Source organism: Dama dama, chromosome 19 (genome assembly GCF_033118175.1).
Source record: "Dama dama isolate Ldn47 chromosome 19, ASM3311817v1, whole genome shotgun sequence".
NCBI lineage: Eukaryota > Metazoa > Chordata > Mammalia > Artiodactyla > Cervidae > Dama > Dama dama.
The window spans coordinates 28292459-28313835 of NC_083699.1; the positions used below are offsets into that span (position 1 = coordinate 28292459).

At 35.4% G+C, this 21377-nt stretch overlaps 1 protein-coding gene across 11 annotated transcripts in view; it reads left to right on the forward strand.

Moving 5' to 3' along the window:
* Positions 1–21377, forward strand: part of NAALADL2 (N-acetylated alpha-linked acidic dipeptidase like 2) — a 1498179-nt gene that overhangs the window by 1188224 nt on the left and 288578 nt on the right. For all 11 annotated transcript variants that reach the window (XM_061168361.1, XM_061168362.1, XM_061168363.1 and 8 more), the window contains one exon: positions 12758–12904. In XM_061168361.1, coding sequence (XP_061024344.1) covers positions 12758–12904 — 147 coding nt within the window. The remainder of the gene's footprint in view (positions 1–12757; positions 12905–21377) is intronic.

Genomic DNA, 21377 nt, shown 5'->3' on the forward strand with positions numbered 1-21377 from the left:
TTTTATTGCTTAATTTTTCCATGTGAAACGTTTTACAAATATTAAATATTACAAAGTATATTCCCCTTTTGATATTTCAAACAATGAAAGGCTTTTTTAGATAGCCTTACCTCAAGTAAAAAAGCCTTTCATTGTTTGAAATATCAAAAGGGGAATATACTTTATAATATTTAATATTTGTAAAACGTTTCACATGGAAAAATTAAGCAATAAAAATCCTACTACATCGCATGAACTAACTCATAAAATTCAAATAAATTAACTTGAATAGGGAAAAGAAAACAAATAATATGTAAAGAGCCTTCTTTAAAACCAAAGTCCACCAAAGTTCATTAGGAAAAAGGTGAATTAAATAATCGTGAAAAGACTTAACTTTCTAAATGTGAGCAATCCACATCTTAGAAGGCAGGAGAAATTACAGTTTTAAGTAAATTTGGTAGGGGATACATTGACAAAAATATAGGCTATGTGGGCATTTGTCTGTTACTTTAGTAGTGATGATAATTCATAATGGTAATAGTTATGTACTAAGTACTTTTGATAGACTAGGTGCTGAGTGATTTGCATGCATTATTTAATGTACTCCTGTCAACCACTTCACATAGTACACATTTTCTTTTCTTACATTTGAGAAATTCAAAGCATTAGGAAGTTAAGTAACTGCTCTAAAGTCATATGGCTGAAAAGTCATACTTTAAAAAGCAGTGTTTTTTAAAGGAGAATGCAAAATTGCCTGTCTACATACAATGCATTTATGGGTCATGTTTTGATCATTCTTTAATATGTATCTCAAGTACCTACTCAACACAATGTACTTTGTGATATTAGCACATACTTATTGATTTCCTGCAGGAGCTAATAGGATATATTGTTTACTTGAAAGCAAATTTTGCCCATTAAGGGATTAAGAGACAGAATGTGCTGCAATGTAAGTGTGACTTATGGAATTACCTGAAGTCAACCTCAAATTTCTTGTGGCATCTTTGGAATTCTGAGTCCAGTAATTTTCAGGTCAAAACCTAGGCTAAGCCATATGATGTTTGTGTATCTCTTTTCTTCTCCCTTATGATTCTATCCCATTGGAAAAGATTGATATGCCAGGACTGACTTCATTTTTACTTATTTTACTGTGCTGATCAATATGGGATCGACAGAAAGATGGACTAAACAAATTCTATGCCTTCAGGAAAACATGTAGAAGGGACAGAAAAAATACAAAGAAGAATTAAGTTAAAACAGTGATATAAGTATAAGACTTTCTGGTACATGCTGACCAAAGCAATGGGTCTATGTTTGGTGCAAAGAAAATTCACATATGGGGATGGGCCTGGGGGTGACAGTCATGGGGGGTGTCTGGGTGCCCTATGCTCAGTGCCTTAGACACACGGTGGCTACTCTCTGATGGACTCATTCTAGCAAAAGCATCCCTAGGCTAGCAGATATTTTGGCCCAGGGCTTTAAGGTTATGCCATGATGTTGTCATCCTCAGTGTTAGACATAGTACTGCTAATGGTGTTGTTTCCTTTTCCCGATTTCTCACACTCAGCATTTCACTTGCTTGAAATGGTAATATGTGATGGTTTGCCACCCACATCCTTTTGCCCTCCTGCTTGCCAAGTCTGCATTTTTCAGCTTTTTCTCCCTGTGTCCTCCTAAAATTAAACGAATTACCACTAAAAAACCAGGAAGCACCCTCCTGACTTACAGCTGCCCCATAACCCTGGTCATAGAGAGGATTGCAAACTTTCTCCTGCTGTCTACTAAATGATGCTAAACATATGCAGAGTATTTCCAACTGTTTTCTTGCTTTTGGCTGTACTTTTTTTGAAATGTCAGATTTTTTTTTTTAATAAAGTTGTTAAATTGTTTCATCTGTGGATAATTTTGTTTAAATATTTCATTAAAAATATTTGCAGCCTGAGACAGTTAATGTTGAATTGAAAACTGGTTAGGTTTTTCAGTTATTTTTTTTTAATGCCTGGCAGCTGGAATATATCACTAAAATGCTGACATTGGATTATTTAAAACAGCATTGCCTGTAAGGCTAGGAGAAGCTATTTAAGACAAACCTCAAGAAGGCTGGTGAAATAATAGCTGAAGTTATGTTATGTCAGCCAATTCCTCAGCGTAGAACAGCACTGTGAAGCCAGAATTGTTATCCTTCACTGAGACATAAAATCTATATTTTGATCCTTTTGGTCATTAATGGTCCTATAGGAATTGTACCCAAGAGGAGTGTGCGTTCATCCTGTATGTTGGCCAAAGGTCAATTTGGATGGTTCTGCTTTACCTTTTCAATATGTGCACAGTTTCATTCAGATATAATCAGAGTACCATTTTTGAAAGAGCTCTGAGGTTGTCATTCTACATATAGTTTGTATTTCATGAAGAAATAGGCTTAGCTATTGCAGTGACCATCTGCAAACATATTACAGAAATTCCAAAGTGACTAAGGGGTCAATGGAGTCTTTGCATCTGCTACTTTAAGTCTCTATTTCTCTTAAACTGAAAAGTGATTTTAATTTAGTTGTTTAGTCAGCAGGCCACAAGCGTTTTATGTACAGATTCTGTACTCCTTCTTTATTGCGTTAGTTAAGCTGGAGGGAAAAGACACTGGCCAAGAGATGGGAGTAGGTAGGGGAGGAAGGTAACATAAAAACTAAGTTAGAAATCCCTGAATGTTGTTCCATTTGCTATCCTTACATCTTTAGAGGATAGCAAAGCTTTTAGTCTGCAATATGGGATAGTAATATTTATTTTATCCATTTCACAGGGTTTTACTATAATATGTCTATTTGTAAATGATAAATCCTTCTGTAAATTTCTCTTTGTAATAAGTGAGATGGTCTGTCTTTAACATATTTTGATCATCATTTGATATGTGTCTAGAAAATATAAACACACACAAACCACGTAAGCAAGAATTGTCCTTAAGGAAATCATAATTATTAAATGAATGGAGTTTTTTCAGTTTTCCCTGCTGTCTCTGTCTCTCTTTTCTCTCCCAGTATCCTCCTGGTTATTTAGAATGCCTACTTTGGTGACCCCCCTACCCCATTATGGGCCTAATGTTGTTGTATCTATTCACAAACCCTCTATATTTGAACCTTTTCTTCCCTATTAAACTGAAATGGCAGTTACTGTCATTTGTCTCCTCCCCAATGCTTCATACATTTTTGATAATCCTAAATTGACTTTCTTATATTAAATGGTTGCCAGCAATACAACTCTAAATATCCCATCTTTCTAGGCATGGACATTCTATAAAATGTTAAGATTTCTGAAACTGTGAGCTGCCTGTTAGTGGTTTCTTTCTTTCCTATACTATTCAAGAAAATCTGTTTTAAAATTGATATTTCTTACAATCAAGGGGATCTTAGAATTGGGAACCTAGAACGTAAGTTCAGAGGGGATTTGGAACTTGTAGTTTGGGCAGGGGGGCAGATGATTCAATCACAGATTGAAAGTTCAGAAGTAATAAACAGGTAGACAATGAAAAGTCTTTCTCCTAAGCCTGTTTCTCCCACCAGTACCTCTCCCCAGAGGCAAATATTATTTGCATATGTAGTTGCCCCTAAGTATCTGCAGGGATTGGTTCCATGACAGCCTCCCCCCATCCTCATCCTATACCAAAATCTGAGGATACTCAAATCCCTTATATGAAATGGCAAAGTACATCCACAGGTACAGAGGGTCAGCTGAAATAGAGTATATACATACACTTCTTTAAAATTTTACTTTCAAAAATAAAACACAAATGACAATGGCATATAATCTTTTAATTTTTTATATTAAGAATATAAAACTTGTCTTAGAGATTGTTTTCTCCATTTGCAAAAGTACCTTCATTTTCTCAAGGCAGCATGTTTTTCCTTTGAATAAATCTGATATCATTTATTTAACCTTCATAAAATTTGTCTTAGTTTCTTCTTCAGCAATATATGAGGCACCGGAATTTCCACATCCTCTCCAATGCAATCTATAATCAAACTTGTCAAAGTTTTCTGTAAAGTAATTATAAAAGACACTTTATATGTATTTATATATATAAGCCATTTATAATTATTTATTCCTATGACATGTGAGTTAATATTCATTGATTATTTTTTTTTTTTACTTTTCAGTCTTTTTTCTTTATCCATTACAGATATTAGCCATTTGCCTATAGAATAAATTGTAACTATTTTCCTTCTACATTTTCAATTATTCCTGTTTATGGTAATTTTTGTCATCCAGAATAGTTACAATTATGTGTAGTTGGACTAGTCAATCTTTTTTGTGTTTTGAGTTTGTCTTTTGTATTCTAATAAGATTATTAAAATTATCTTCTACTGTTTATGGTTCTACCTTTTTAGAGAACCATTCTACTTATGGTTCTAATTTATTGTTCCACTTTTATCATTTAGATTCTTATATTTAAAAAATGGGTTCATCTGGAATGTATTGTGGTATAAGATAGCATAGAGTAGATACTATTTTATTAGTTGAGATTTTTTTTTAATTTATTTATTTGGCCACCTTGGGTAATCTTAGTTGTGACCCTCATGACCTTTCATCACAGTGCACAGACTCTCTAGCCATATTGTGGGCTAAGTAGTTGTGACATGTGTGTTTCAGAGGGTGCAGGCTTCAGTGGTTGAAGCAAGCCAGCTCTCTAGTCATGGTCCACCAGTTTATTTACTACAGGGATGTGGGATCTTAATTCCCCCAGGGATCGAACCACACCCCCTGCATTGCAGGGCAGACTCTCAACCACTGGACCATGAGTGAAGCCTCTTATTGGTTGAGATCTTTATTTAAACCCAACAAAGTGGCTGAAGGGTTGATATCTTTATAGTTTTAAAATAACATACTTGTTTTTATTGCATCACAAAGCCTTAAATAGAGAGAAATAAAAGAGAAATAGGTCTTCTGCCTTATGTGTCTCTTGGCCAGGGAGCTGAAGTTGGTCAGGGAAGTGGAAGGAGAAAAGAAATAGAGTTTGGCATGGATGAGGCTATAAGTTAGAAGTTACACTAAAAACAAGGACAAATGTCTTTATTCTTTTCCATTTGCACCTTCACAGAGTGGTCTTTAAAGCATTCATTAGCTCATACATATATTTTAAATACAGTTTGAATTATTTCAAATGTAAAGTTATATTTTTCTGCATTCAATAACAAGATTGTGGTTTAAAAATCTAACAGAACAAGAATTAGAGTGTGTTTTTCAGTTTACCAATTCTACTTGAGTATACTAGAGGAATAGTAATCATTCAACTTTTAAGGCTGAAAATACCTGGTTAACATCATGGGAGTAGGTTGTAAAACCTTTGCAGAAACCTTAAGATATGGGAGATTTTCAAAGTTCCATTTTATGAGTTGAAAATTGCCATTTTAAACTAAAAAGCTATTTTCCCCCTACTCAATTTAACATTTTTAAAAGGCATGCTGATGTATCTATTGATTTTTTAAAAATAGGTTTGCCATCTTGAAAGTATATTTTATGTATAAAGAACTCATTATCAGATGCTGATGTTAAGAATAACTTAACTTTCTAGTTTAAAATACTAAAGAAAGTGAGTATCTCATAGATTATTAGAGGAGGTCTGTAATTCATTATTAAGAATTACTTCCTAAATAGCAACTTAATATACTGGCATAAAAATACAAGCTAAATAAATAAAGAACACATGATACACACAATAGCGAAGCATTGAAGAGTTGCCACAGGTACAGTTTGTTACAATTACATCCAGTAATTGAATATGACTTAAAGCAAAAATCCTAGAATCCTAGGAAGAAAAAATTTAAGGTTAGTACGTTAATGTTGTCTGTATGCTGCACGTGTAAACATGATAGAGAAGAAAAAGCATTACATTTGGAGTGAGAAGGCCTGAAATCAAATCCTGGCTCTGTTGATTTGTTGTTATTGTTAGTCACTAAGTCATGTCTGACTCTTGCAACCCCATGAGCTGCAACACACCAGTCTTCCCTGTCCTTCACTATCTCCCAGAGTTTGTGCAGTCATGTCCATTGAGTCAGTGATGCCACCCAACCATCTCATCCTCTGTTGATCCATTTTCCTCCTACCTTCAATCTTTCCCAGTAACAGGGTCTTTTCCATTGAGTCAGCTCTCCATATCAGGTGGTCAAAGTACTGGAGCTTCAGCTTCAGCATCAGTCCTTCCAATGAATATTCAGGGTTGATTTCCTTTAGAACTGGTTGGTTTGATCTTCTTGCAGGAACTCTCAAAAGTCTTCTCTAGCACCACAGTTCAAAAGCATCAAGTTTTCAGTGTTCACCTTTCTTTATGGCCCAACTCTCACATCTGTACATAACTACTGGAAAAACCATAGCTTTGACTCTATGGACCTTAGTCAGCAAAATGATGTCTGCTTTTTAATATGCTGTCTAGGTTTATCATAGCTTTCCTTCCAAGGAGCAAGTGTCTTTTAATTTCATGGCTGCAGTCACCATCCACAATGATTTTGGAGCACAAGATCTGTTGATTTGGAAGCCTCAGTTTTCTAATTTGTAAGATGAAACTGTTTTGCAAGGGTATATCTCCCCTATGGAACATTTTGAAAGGCTGGTAAATCCTATATAGACTCATTCTCAGAAATAATATTATAAAATGCTTAGAATTAAATACACAGGATGACAAAAGAAACCAATTGTATCAAAGTGCAGTTAACTAGATATGAAAGTCCATGTTTTAGTATTATATAAACATTTAAAAATTAAGACACATTAAATATCAAAATTCAGCAAAGTATCTCATAACTTTCTTCTTTGAAAATTAGCGGTGAGCTTATACAACAACTGAAATGTGAGATGAAAATGCCTGATTTCGTTTAGTTCACAAAGTCACAGATAATGCTAATACTATTGGTTTTATGGTATCGTCACAGTTGAGTGAAATGTTAAATTTCAGTTAGAATTAAGTGAATATAAAAATGTTTTTTTTTTTTTTTTGGTCCATTAGTCTAATTGATCTAAATTCTTTCTGTGGAGCTCAGGATAATCACCTTGGGGCTTTAGGATTTTTAGATTCTTTCCAATTTCAAAATGTACTCCTTTCTCTATGATTCCTCACCTGTTTATGTGTTCATGTTGCCTAGGATCATGTTTATAAATTATGAAGTTAAAAATATAACAAAATTGTGTGAAACTGCTTTCAGTTGATCAAACGACAACAACAAAATGTTCTTCTCAGTATGATTAAAGTTTAATTTTTCACTAGTTCTGATTGAAATTTCTTATACAGATAGGTTGACCAACCATCTAAGAGTTTCCATATAAGTCAGAGTTCTCTAGGGTCCCAAGATCTGCAGTTGGCCAGTTGGAGACCCAAGAGAACTGCTAGTGTAAGTTCTGGCCCAAATACCAGGAGACTTGAGACCCAATAAGAACTGATGTTTCAGCTGAATACAGAAAAAGAAAAGATCCATGTCCCAGTTCAAGGCAGTCAGGGAGGAGGAGTTCTTCCTTACTGGTGGGAAGGTCTGCTTTTTGTTCTATTTAGACCTTAAATTGATTGAATTAGGCCCATCCACATTAGGGAGGGCAGTCTGCTTTAATCAATCTACCAATTCAAATGAAAATTTCATCTAAAATCACCCTTAAAGGAATTCCCAGAATAATATTGAGCAAATATCTGGGCACCTCATGTCCGAGACAAGTTAACACATAAAATTAACCATCCTAGTGCCTATAAAAAAATCATTTTTAAAATATCACAGACATCATTATCACAATTTGAACATTTTTATACTTTGTGAAAATCAGAATGATAAGTTGCTTTTGCCCAATTAAAATTACAAAATAATGCTGAATGAATTTAAAGTGACTTAATTTTATTCTGATATGTAGAATGAAGTACTTTAATTTTGAATGTAATGCTTATTTTTTGCTGTTTGAGTAAGTGGTCGTCTTAGATTTCTTAAGTATGTAGGGTGAGTATGTAAGCAAGGGAAAGCAGAAATAAGATGTTTGAATTATTAAACATATTTTCAAATACTTTAGACACCTGTCAGCGTGTCTTGGTATTGCTATTCAACTAATGCAAATGTTGACTTAATGTATTTATAGTTCACTTATATAATATTTTACTATGAAGTTATTCCTTTCAGCTTAAAAGTACACTTGCAAAGAGCATACTCATTTAGGATTGAGGTTAAGATTTCATTTTAGGTCAACAGACTAGTGATAGGAAATTAAACATGACATAATCATGGCTTTTGTCTGAATTTGCTTACTTTATAAACTGGAATAAACCTGTCTGATATCAAACATTAAGTGTGAAACATTTTGAACTCCTTGAATGAAATATTTAATTTGTATTTATTCAGCCTTGTAAATAAATTAAAAAAAAATATTGATCTGTACAAATTTGTTACCAATCTTCTCTCACTTGTGGTGGCTAACTTCTAGAAAAGTGAAGGAAAAACATTTTCTACTTTCCTCTCAGATAGTGGTGCTTTTAGAGGTTGAGTAGATCAGCATCTGGTACCTGATATGGATCCATTACAATCCACTTCACTGCTGTGAGGGAAAACAATTTATATCAAATTAGAATACAGACTTAGGATCACTTCAGGTCTGTGAGTTTGGCCTAGAATTTAAAGTAGTGAATAATAAAAAGATTTAGAGGAAAGGTTTTGTGTGCCAGGAATGTTTTCCTCTTAAGGGAAATCCCTAGATGATTCAATCTGAAAATTGGGTTCTTTTTAACCCTATTTTACTCTAAAACTAGTTAGGAACAAAAGAACAAAATAAACATAGGCTTGAGGATCCTATAATTCTGCCTCTCATCCTTGGTTAAATCATAAGAGAGTAGGTGGTAGAAAATAAGGTGCTAGGGGAGACAGACAAGGGCTGGCCAGATAAGCTCTCCACAAGCTTTTACAGGGAAACTCAGTAGATAAAGGATAGGCCCCAGGAAGGCTCCTGAGGGAACTCTGTGTCACCCCTGATCTTCCAATCTTGGGTTGATTTTCTTGAATCTTTTACTCTTCATTTGGGCTTTATTTTGACAGGAGACAATAGTCTAGTGCCTTCAGCTATCAGGCCCAGCTACACCTTGGGCCATGCAAGCCTATTATTCTGCACTCTGTTCTCCCTACCTAAATAGTCCATATTAGTACCAGAGATGTGATTTAAGAGATCTTAACTGTCAAAACATAATTTAAAAACAGTTCTGATAATATTCACCCCATTGACATCTTGGAGTTGGTTTACAAAAGAGTTTATGTATGAGAGAGGTGGCAATACAAACTTTTAGGGAAAAGATGTAGGCTTTTCAATAGATTGGTGAAGGAAAGCAAGCCAGAGGAGGGGAAAGGATGCAGAAATATTTTAGGAAATGTGATCCTGAAGGCTGGATATTACTTGTTTTATTTGCCTGAAAAACACAAAACATGAAAGCAATGATGTAGCTAGAAGAAATCACAGAAATAGACTGCAATGAAAATATTAAATGCAGTGGGATTAGCCATGGAAAAAACAGAAAGACTGCAGAATCTGTTCTGGTTTGGGGATGAATGCTTGGGTTCAGTAAAAGACTGAGGCAAAACAAGCATCGTGCTTTGAGTAATTGTTAGATAAAACAAAGGATGTAAGCATTGGTTGGAACTGGTCATCTCTCCCATTTTAGGAACTTGCATATATGGGAAATTATTACTTTTTGTGAGAGGGAAACTATAACAATGATAACTGAGTAAAAGTGTTATCAACATTTAAAACCACTATTATTTTTAAAACTTTAATTAAAAACAATTTTTACAGACAGCTCATGGAATTGAAAGATGTCCATTTTTATCCATGCCTATTGAGAAAAAATTCTAAGGAGCATGACTGATATTTAGAGTGGATGTAAGAATTATGTATACAAAATGAAACAAAGGCCAAACCTATATTTTCATTGATGATGAACAGGGTATGTGTGCTATCTCCAAGACATGCAGATGTTGCTGCAGTAAAGGGAAAGTAGACCACTTAAAAAATACATTTTAATTTTATTGGCTAGAGTCTGGAAAGAGACTAGATTCCATCAAAGCCTATTAATAACATAAAAGGGTGCAACAACCTAGGTTTCCCAAATTCAAATGCCTCCAGTCACCACTCTGTACATTTGAATGAGTGAAGCAGGCAAACTGGGAGACACTAGTCACGGGACACTGGTGAGTGTCTTGACTGTTCAGTGCAATCAAATTCAATTAGAAATAAGTCTATTCGGGTGCAACAATTACCTTCACAGTTACCTGGATCTCTCAGAAATACTTGGGATTTCTTACAGGATGTTAAGTGGTCTCTTCACTTTTCATGTTCCAGTACTTAAGGGTAGCTCTTCTTTGGGAATAATCAAGATTTTCCTTAAAGTCTCCCAGTTGGTATTAAACCTCTAGGAGTCATGGCCCCAGGAGTATATGAAGGAGTGAAAGAGGATCAATTATCTTTTCAGAAAACTAAGCTTTTAAAGAATTGGTGTGTGTGTGGTGGGGAGGTCACCATAAAAGGAATGAGGTTTCTCATTGCACTGTATACTAGAACACTCATTACTTTTTATTCCCAAAGTGCTTAGTTACCTAGTGCTTAGTGGTTAGCTGTTTTGCTCAGTCATGCCCAACTCTCTGTAGCTGCCAGGCTCCTGTAGTTCCTCAAAAAGTCCATGGGATTTTTGAGGCAAGAATACTGGAGTGGGTCGCCATTTCCTACTGCAGTGGGATCTTCCCAACCCAGGGATGGAAGCTGCCTCTCTCAATTCTCATGTATTGGCAGGTGGATTCTTCACCTCTAGCATCACCTGGTACTATCTAATTACCCAAGATATTTGTAAATGAAGTGAAGCTGAAACCTTGCCTAGGTTATAAATCCTTACACCAACTTTCCATTTTAATTGATTTAAAGTTCGTTGCAAATATCTTTCTTTTTTTGATATCTATTTATTTTTAATTGATTGGTTTACAATATTGGTTTGATTTCTGTCATGTATCAACATGAATTAACCATAGGTGTATGTATGTCCCCTCCCTCTATTAGTACCTCGAAAAATAAATAAGTATTGAAACATTATTATATGTTTGAAGGATCTAGCACTGTAGCTGAAAAAAGTTGGAATAACTCAGTTTCTGAATATTAAAATGCATACTTCTAAAGCTTTTGATAGGTTATATTTAAGAGTGTTTCCAAAATTATATCATGCCAAAGAAACATAGGAAGGGACTGAAGGGTCGATGTGCCAATTCAATGGCAAATTTGCACCAAATACATACTTTTTGCCTCGTATTAGATGTGATGTTCTCACACTGTTGTCTCATTCCCCTTATGAATCCTGGTGAAGAGACTGGTATTCTTCCACATTTCACACTCGAGACAACAGCATCACAGAAATATTCTAGATATTTGGAAATTGTTTTGAAGAAGACATTTTAAATCAATAATAGTTATAAGAACCCTTATTTAACTGGATTTTGATTTTTTTTTTGTTTCATTTTTGTAAAGATACTGTCATTTGTTTTACATGATAGACAACTCTTAGTTTAAGAAATAATAGTCCATCATTTTTTATTTCCCTAGAGGTTGCACTTAGCTTTTTGGTTCTCTTTGGCCCATGGTATTTGGTATATACTCATAAGACATGTGGGGATAAGTTTTGAATAAGAAATGGAGGAACTTTATTTTCTGTGGTTTTCCAAAAAAGCATTTTAAGAATAGAATTATATCCTACCAAACCATCCTTTATATTTGTGGGAAAACTTTAAAAAAGACAAAATTAAACCTTTGAGGGACTCTACATTCTCTCTTTTTTTTTGTTTGTTTATTTTTATTAGTTGGAGGCTAATTACTTTACAATATTGTAGTGGTTTTTGTCTACATTCTCTTTTAATGAGTCATTAAACTTTATAATAAATCTATTCCCAGGTGAAAATGAAAGTTAATCAGTGGTATCCAATTCTTTGCCATCCGTGGACAGTAACCTGCCAGGCTCCTCTGTCCATGAAATTTTCTAGGCAAGAATATTAGAGTGGGTAGCTGTTCCCTTCTCCAGGGGATTTTCCCAATCCAGGGGTCAAACACAGGTATCCCACATTGCCGGCAGATTATTTTTTCCAGGTAACCCTTTCTAAGCCACCAGGAAAGCCCAAGAGTACTGGAGTGGTTACTCTCTCCCTTCTCCAGGGGATCTTCCTGACCCAGGAATGGAACCGGGGTCTCTTGCATTGCCGGCAATTCTTTACCAGCTGAGCTTCCAGGGAAGCCCGGTTAATGCTAGTATACAGAATTCAGCTACCAATGCCGGAGACATAAGAGCTGTGGGTTTGATCCCTGGGTCAAGATCCCCTGGAGGAGAGCATGGCAAACCACTTCAGTATTCTTGCCTGGAGAATCCCTTGGACAGAGGAGACTGGCAGGACAGGCCACGGGATCTTAAAGAGTCAGACATGACTGACGTGACTCAGCAGCAACAACATAATAAAAATGCTTTCGCAGCCACAACGACGGGCCAAGCTTGATCTAGGCCAGTGCTAAAGTCACTCTCCAGTGAGCACGAGCCTTATAGAAGAATGCTGGTACAAAGATTTCTGAACTTCGTTCTCAAAGGTTCCCACTTGGGAGGGTATTGGTGTCGTCTAAGCATTTGTAGTTCATATTTCAAATAGGTTCCTGGGTATCATTGATACTGCTCATACTGGCCCATGTGTCGAATAGCATTGGTTTAGGAATGACCTAAGAAGTATAGTGTGTGCTAACAATTTAAATTATTTTTTTTCAGAAAAATAAGTTCAATTGTCCCAGAAAAGGCCAGTGCCCGGAAACGAATATCAGTTCTGAGCAGATGCAGGATGATGCTGATTATTTCATCAACCATCTTGGAGTTCCCACCGTGAGGTTTACTTATGAGGACATCAAAACATTAGAGGTGAGTGCTTACAGAAATGCAAAACACACACTCCATATATAGCAGACATGCAGGATTTTATTTTATCTTGGCTATTCATCTTGCTTACCAAGTAGGTTACTCTAAAATGTGGTTTCATTTAGAAATTATTCTTGTTGTTCAGAGGCTTTGTAAGAATATTTGAAAACATCAGCTCTTTTCAATAGTGCTGAATTCAATTTAAAAAGATTTATACTGTCACTCACATTTTCGCAGCTTGATTCTCAACAAGAAATGTGCAGTTGTTGGATTAACATCAAAACATAATTGTAATCTTCAGTATTCACAGAAACAGATGACATATGCAATAGATTCTCCTCTCATTGCCCAAGGGAAAGTACATTTCACCTGCTGTATATTAATGTGAGTCTTGTGGAGTAGCTTTCCAAAATTTGTCAATAGTTTCCTTGCCTAAAAAGATACTACGTTTTTCTCATGACGACAGAAAGTTTTCTCCCAAAGGATATCACAGAGGCCTGATTCACCTTAATTGTGTTCATTCTTCTGTTGTACCTTAAGCCTTTTTATCTTTCTCAGAGTTATGTCACAGGAAACTGTTGCTCTGTAGATCCAAACCTACCGAAAGATTATTCCTTCTCTTGCAAGATTATCCCTTCTTTGCTGGGAGGTATTTGAAAGCCTCTGGGGTGGCCTTCTTGAAGTAATTATTTCATTAACAAAACAGTGACTGGAAAACGAAGCCTTGTTTGTTTTTCAGTTACAAATGTTCCTAAAAAGTTGTATCTAAATTGTATTTTTATAGGCTCAGTATCAGAAATGCAATCTCCTAATGTCTGATAGTTTTTGCTAAAGTGATCTTTGTTGTTTCTCTGCAGACCTCTATCCTCACCCTTCATTTCCTCAGTTTGTATCTGTGTGTATATTAGTCACTCATTTGTGTCTGACTCTTTGCAACTCCATGGACTGTAGCCTATCAGGCTCCTCTGTCCATGAAGGCAAGAATACTGGAGTGAATAGCTCTTCCGTTCTCCAGGGGATTTTCCCAACCCAGGGATAGCACCCTGGTCTCCTGCATTTCATGTGGATTCTTTACCATCTGAGCCACCAGTAGACACTTACAAATGATCACTAACAACTTATATTCTTGGAGGGAGAAATTCTGGATGACTCCTATTGTATATGAATTCTTGGGTAGTGGAAAAGCAATCACTGTGATTTATGCTTTTTAAAATTAAATTTTCAAATGCTATTTGAAAATGGGGTACATGTATAAAGGTATCTTTTCTCATTCCAAGCCCACTATATATACTTTAATGAAATTGATGAATTAAAAAATTAACTTATTTTTAATTTTCCTAGTTGACACATTTTAACATCTTTTTATCACCCTCCATCCCATCCCAGCCCATCCAGCTCCTGTCATGTTAACACGTTGAAAGAAAACTTTTATTCAATTATATGTTTAATTCATGCAGGTTGAGTTTAAGCCAACAATTTAGAGAGGCAATATAGTATAGCCTTAGTAATGAGACTGTACTTGTCTTTGGGGGCTTCCCTGATAGCCCAATTGGTAAAGAATCCACCTGCAATGCAGGAGACTATGGTTCAATCCCTGGGTTGAGAAGATCCCCTGGAGAAGAGAAAGGCTACCCACTCCAGTATTCTGGCCTGGAGAATTCCATGGACTGTATAGTGCATGGGGCCACAAAGAATCAGATACGACTGAGTGACTTTCACTTTGACTTTGGATTCAAGTTCTAGACACGATTTAACTTCTTTAATAACTGTTTTTTATAGATGAGAGAACCTTGGTATATATACAGAATCTATAGAGCCATTGTTGTTGTTTAGCCTCAAAGTTGTGTCCAACTCTTTTGAAACCCCAGGGACTGTAGCCCACCAGGCTCCTCTGTCCCTGGGCTTCTGCAGGCACGAGTACTGGAGTGGGTTGCCATTTCCTTCTCCAAGGGATCTTTTGACTCAAAGATGGAACTCGCGTCTCCTGCTTGACAGTCAGATTCTTTAGCACTGAGCCACCAGGGAAGCCTCTATAGAGCCATGGTAAAGATTAAATGCATACCATGCATGTCAGGGGCTTGGCTAACATTAAGTATATAGTAAGGCTCCATTACCCATAGCCACCATCAGAATTATTATTATCTGACTTACACATTGGTGGGGGAGTTTCAAAACTTTTTTGATAAGACATTAGTGGGAGGGAGGAGTTTGCTAATCATTAAGAAGAGCATACTTCTAAGGCTGACTAGGTGGGTTATGATGAATTGGAAAATCTGAGGGGGTCATGGGAGGAAATTTGGAAACAGGACCCAGGGAAATTCTCTGAGGTTGGGTGTTAGTCTCTCAGTCATGTCTGACTCTTTGCGACCCCATGGACTGTAGCCCATCAGGCTCCTCTGTCCATGGAGTTCTCCAGGCAAGAATACTGGTGGTGGTGGTGGTGGTGGAGTCGCTCAGTCGTGTCCGACTCTGCAACTTCATGGATTGTAGCCCACCAGGCCCCTCTGTCCATGGGATTTTCCAGGCAAGAGTACTGGAGTGGGTTGCCATTTCCTTCTCCAGGGGATCTTCCCGACCCAGGGATCAAACCCGGGTCTCCCACATTGAGGACAGACGCTTTACCATCTGAGCCACCAGGGAAGTCCCTTGTGGTTGCTATTCCCTCTTCCAGGAGATCTTCCCACCCCAGAGATCGAACTTGAATCTCCCACATTACAGGCAGATTCTTTACCATCCAAGCCATCAGGGGAGCCCAGATTCTCTGAAGGTACCATTATAATGTGAAACTCCCCAGGAACTCACTGCTACATAGGGTGGCAAATGAGTCCGACAGGACTTAGTGACTAAACAACAAAATCCTCAGGCTAAAGTTTATCCCCTAAAACTGGCTTAGTCTGAATGAGGTAATCAGTTTTTCAGATTATACACCGAATGTCTAACTCCCATCATCAAAATATTTTCTACTATATTAGTCTCCAAAAAAATGTAATTAAAAGAGAATCTTCTGTGTTTTATAACTAATGACCCTGTTTATATTGCTTTAGTGTGGAAAAAAAATGTAATGTATTTGTCCCTTACAAAATGCAAAAGCTTGAGATGAGACAATTTTGTATGGTGAACTATCCAAAGAACAGATAATAGCCTTTGCTTTCTGTGTTAACCTATAATAAATATTTGTATGCAGTTATTAAGAGGAATTATAAATATTGAAAGACTTAATCCATGCTTTAAAGAATATTTATCTTATGTCAATTAGTAAAAGCAGATAAGGAAATTAGAGCTTTTCCCATGCAATTAAGATAAAATATATATTGTTTATGTATTGCATAATATGCTATATGTATATGTGTAATATAATATGTAATGTCTATCACTTATTGAATACTTGCTTTGCTAAATAGTTTTACAATAGGAAATATTTTAAATTACCTTGCAGAAGGAAATGGCAATCCACTACACTATTTTTGCTTGGAAAATTCCATGGACAAAGGAGCTTGGCAGGCTACTGTCCATGGGGTTGCAAAGTGTTGGATGCAATTTAGCAACTGAGGTATATTACTTTATCTCAATTATCATTTAAAATATTCCTATGAGTCACCTTTTATTACTGGCTTTTTTTTTTTTTTTTTTTGCTGAGGATGAAATGGAGCTTAAGATCAAGTAGCTTATCCAAGATCATAAAGCTAATAAATGGCCAAGATAGAAGTTTATCTTAGATCTCTTTAACAGAAATCCTCAACTATTATAATAATCCTCAACTATTACATTAAAGTTTGCAAATTTGTAGCCCAAGGAAAAGATCTAGTCCACAGATATCTTTTGTTTGTTCTGAGCTTTATTGAAAACTTGAATTTTTGGAAGCAATGGATTCATTTTTCCATGGAAACAATTGGCTAAATTGTGCATTACAATTACAATATTAAGAATATTTCTTCAACACCGCTTTCTACCAAAACTTAGGAAATGAATGATCCATCAGCCTAAAGGGCCATATGTTTCATCAGACTCCTATCACATCTATTACCTGCCTGGAGGCTGTAGAAACAGAGTTTGCTATCTTTGCGCTCAGTATTTTTGCACTTTGAGTAAAAGAAGTTAAAGCTACAGTCCCTTTCACTTTAAAAATTGTATATGCATTCTAAGTATACTAACATTATACTCATGTTTTTAAAGAAATTACTTATTTATAATTTATTTAGATGATTATAATGCAAGTCTCAGAATTTCTGACAGGATTTTTAATCCAGCAAGATTGATTATGAATGTATCATATTCAATTTCCACAAATAAGTAGTGATAATAAGAGAAAAACTACCTGTAGGAAAGTAGACTAGTGCTGTAGATACCAGTTTGGGGGAAGATATTGAACATTATTAGTTCTAACATTTTTTTTATGAAATATGACATTTTATAATAAATACTCCCAATACTTCATACTATCCACATTCCCACCAGTAAGTTTTCCCTGTAGTTTCTCTGGAAGTTCATTTATTGCATAGATTGCTTGAAATACCTTTCATCTTTATGCTTTTCTTGGCATCTATACTCTAATTTTACAATAGTTAAATTTTACCAATGAAAAGCAATCTGTGGCTTTGCCAAATGTCAGCATTATTTCACCTCATAAGATATCGCCTTGTTAATTGAAACGTCTCTAGTTGTAAACTTCATTTAAATAAGGTTTCCACTTTATAAACATTGTTGCACCTGTTAGAAGAAGCATTTTACACAGATTAAATACAATGCAGAGATTACTGAAAAGGAAATGAAAAGACAGATGTTTTCTGATTAAGAGTGCAATATTTATGACAAGCTGGTGGTCCAATGCACATTTCTTCTGTCACTTAACAGCTGTTTCGTATAATTTTTGTTCCAGTTCAGTATATTTACTCTCTATAGGGCATGTCAGAGGGTCTGACTTTCTTAGTATATCAATAGATCAATCCGTGCCCTAACAAGTTTTATACCACAATTTGAAGCTCTGGTTCCTCACTCTGTTTGACCTTACATTTTTTGCTCTTCTGCTTGAAAAATTCTATTTTAAACCCAATTTACCTCTATAATGGAGCATTTAACATTTAAATTATAATGAGATAGAGGGCTTTTACAGCTTTTATATAGCAGAGATGTTTGCACAATTGTTTCAGTATCTCTTGGTAACCCAGCAAATGAAAATCAAGTAGCATAGGTATTTGGAAACTCTTCTTAATTCCTTTTAAGTTAGATGAGTTTGATATCAAGATAAGTCAGATGAGTTTGATATCAATTCTAATTCTTAAACTGATATACAGAAGCATGAATGTATGTGTGTGTGAGAAAGAGAACTTTAAGGTGATTGTATGGGATATAAATAATTATTTGTGCAGATGCAATACAGATGCAATGCATACATACATATTTTGGAGCAAAAAAGCTCATAGTTTACATATTGATTATGTTTTATTCTACTGCACTAAGTTGAAAAAAACTTACATTACTTAAATTAGAGATTTTTTGTTGGGAACTTAGTCACTGTCATTGTTATGTTAATAGGCAATAGAAGTTCAAAAGTCAATTAAAATCTTTTGACTTTAGAAACCGAATAGTTATGATGTACTCTGCATATAAATTAAATAAGCAGGATGACAATATACAGCCTTGATGTACTCCTTTCCCAATTTGGAACCCGGCTATTGTTCCATGTCAGGTTCTAACTCTTGCTTCTTGACCTGCATACAGGTTTCTCAGGAGACAGATAAGGTGGTCTGGTAATACCATATTTTCAAGAATTTTCCAGTTTGTTGTGATTCATACAGTCAAAGGCTTTAATATAGTCAGTGAAGCAGAAGTAGATGTTTATCTGAATTCCCTTGTTTTTTCTGTGACCCAATGGATGTTGGCAATTTGATTTCTGGTTCCCTTGCCTTTTCTAAACCCAGCTTGTACATCTGGAAGTTCTCAGTTAACATACTGCTGAAGCCTAGTTTGAAGGATTTTGAGCAATACATTATTAGCATGTGAAATTAGTGCAATTGTGCAGTAGTTTGAACATTCTTTGACATTGCCCTTCTTTGGGATCATAATGAAAACTGACCTTTCCCAGTCCTGTGGCCACTGCAGTGTTTTCCAAATTTGCTGAGATATTGAGTGCACTAATATGTGCAGATATTAATATTTACCATGTTAGAAGTGAAAACGGAAGAAAAATATATAGTATTTATTATTGCTTTAAAAATATCAATACATTTAAATGAATATAAATAGCTTATTTTTATAAAAATAATTATATTTCCCAAGAGAAGAAAACACAAATGAGAAGAGTGCACTATTTTATATTTTGTCAGTCTCTTTAATGTGACTTAATACTATAACAGATAGCTCAACTCTCATATCTGTTTCTGCATTTTGTTGTAACATATTGTTTTGCTAGAAATACATGAATAATAAATACTCATATAATGACAGACATTTCTCTTTTATACTGAAATGACAGATATTAGTTTCCTGAAGGTTAGTTCCAGTGTGGAATCTGGAGCTATATTAATGAACTTTCTATACCCTATACACTTGTGAATGTAGCATGAAAATGAAAGTGAAAAAGACATGTAATGTTACTATCATTATGAAAATAGATTAGGCTCAGTGTCACTTTCAGGTCTCCGAACCACATTTGGAGGGATACTGATTTGAGGGAATGGCCTTGATTAAACTATTCTACAGTTTGCCCTCTGTATCCACATGCAGAACCTGTGGATCTGGAGAGTCAATTTCTACTGTGTCATTTTATATAAGGGGCTTGAACATCTGTGCATTTGGGGATCCATGGGTGAGTGTATCAACAGATACTGAGGGATAACTGTACTTTAGTTTTTATAATATTGACTAGCTGTTCATCTTTGCCCTGTTCAAGGATTTGAACTATGATTCTTTATTAACCTGTGTTTATCTTTTCTGGTCATCTTTGAGTATTGCCATCCCATCCACATGATAAACAGCACGAAGTAGGGAATATAACACTCTCATAAACTGTGACTCTACAAAGAATTCTGCTTCTTGGAAGCCTTCTTTTAGAAGGGAGAGTTAAACCGCAATCAACAAATCAACAGTTATAGAGCAGGCTGGAAAAGCTTTGATTGTACAGTATATGAAATGCCTGTCACAGAGGGAGTGCTATTAAAGTTGCTGTATGCTTCCAAGAGCCTGAGGAGTAAACACAAGAAATTGAAATATGAGACAGATATTGCAAAAACAAAAAATGGATAAACTGTTAAGACTCAAATGGATAATTCAAAAGATTATATTTCAAATTGTCTAATATTCTGAAATGACTGCGAGGAGGACAGATTTCCCCTAGCGATTGTCCTTGCTTGGATTTCTAAATAAGAACATTTATTCTGAATGCCTACAATCACTGGATCAAAATATATCACATATGCACATATTTCAACTCTAATGCTGTTTTCAGAAATGGTCTTGTGATCATGCCTGTTATGAGGGATTTTTTTTTTATAATGAAGTTTTTGATAATTTCAATGATACTACTTACAATAAGTTTAACGGTAAACTAAATTGTAAATTTGGCAGCATATGAGTTAAGAATATAGGGCAACTCCAGAGGTGATTTATTCAGATACTGGCCCATTCTAACATGTTCATTAATTTAGCAAGAAGTTATTAAGCATTTGCAGTAATCCAGCACTATGTTAGACATGCAAAGATGAATTTTAAAAATACCCTCCTTTCCTCACAGCAGCCATGGTTTAGATTGGGACTCAGACATATATGATAATCTATTCCTGTATTTGTGCAAGGAAAATCCCATGAAGAGAGGAGTTTGGTGGGCTACAGTCTATGGGGTCGCAAAGAGTTGGACACAACTGAGCATGCATGCACACAGACATATAAACTATCAAGTAAAGTCAGTATAGTAGAATTTGTCTTAACTGACATCCAGTTAACCAATTTGTGGGATTAACTGACAGTTTGCATTCCCTTAAAACATAATGATTAATGCTCAAGGATCCTTGAAGCTTATTGTAGGGAGGTCCTTCCTGAATTTTTGCACACCCTATTCTCTTTTTCAACGGTATGCTTGCCTGGAGTCAGCTATATTCTTAGACCTATCTATGCCTTTGCATTTGTTTTTAATAATGAGGTACTTTGTTACATAAGATTATGAATCATAAGAATAAAAACAATTATTTCTTAGAAACTTGTAGTTATATCATTCTAAAAAGCATGTTGTTAATAATGAATTGGTGTGGAATGGTCGAGGCAACTCTCAAAATTGGGGGAACTGTAGTCATCTAAATGCATTCCATGCTCGGCATACTTCAAAAATGTCTTTAATAATTCTACTTTAAATCAAAGGCAACATGAAAGGTACATAATATATGACACAAGAGAAAAATAATAGAACTTTATTCAACAGATCAGTATTCAGAGAAAAGGCCTTGGCTTTATATCAAAATATTGGCCAACAAACATACATGTGCAG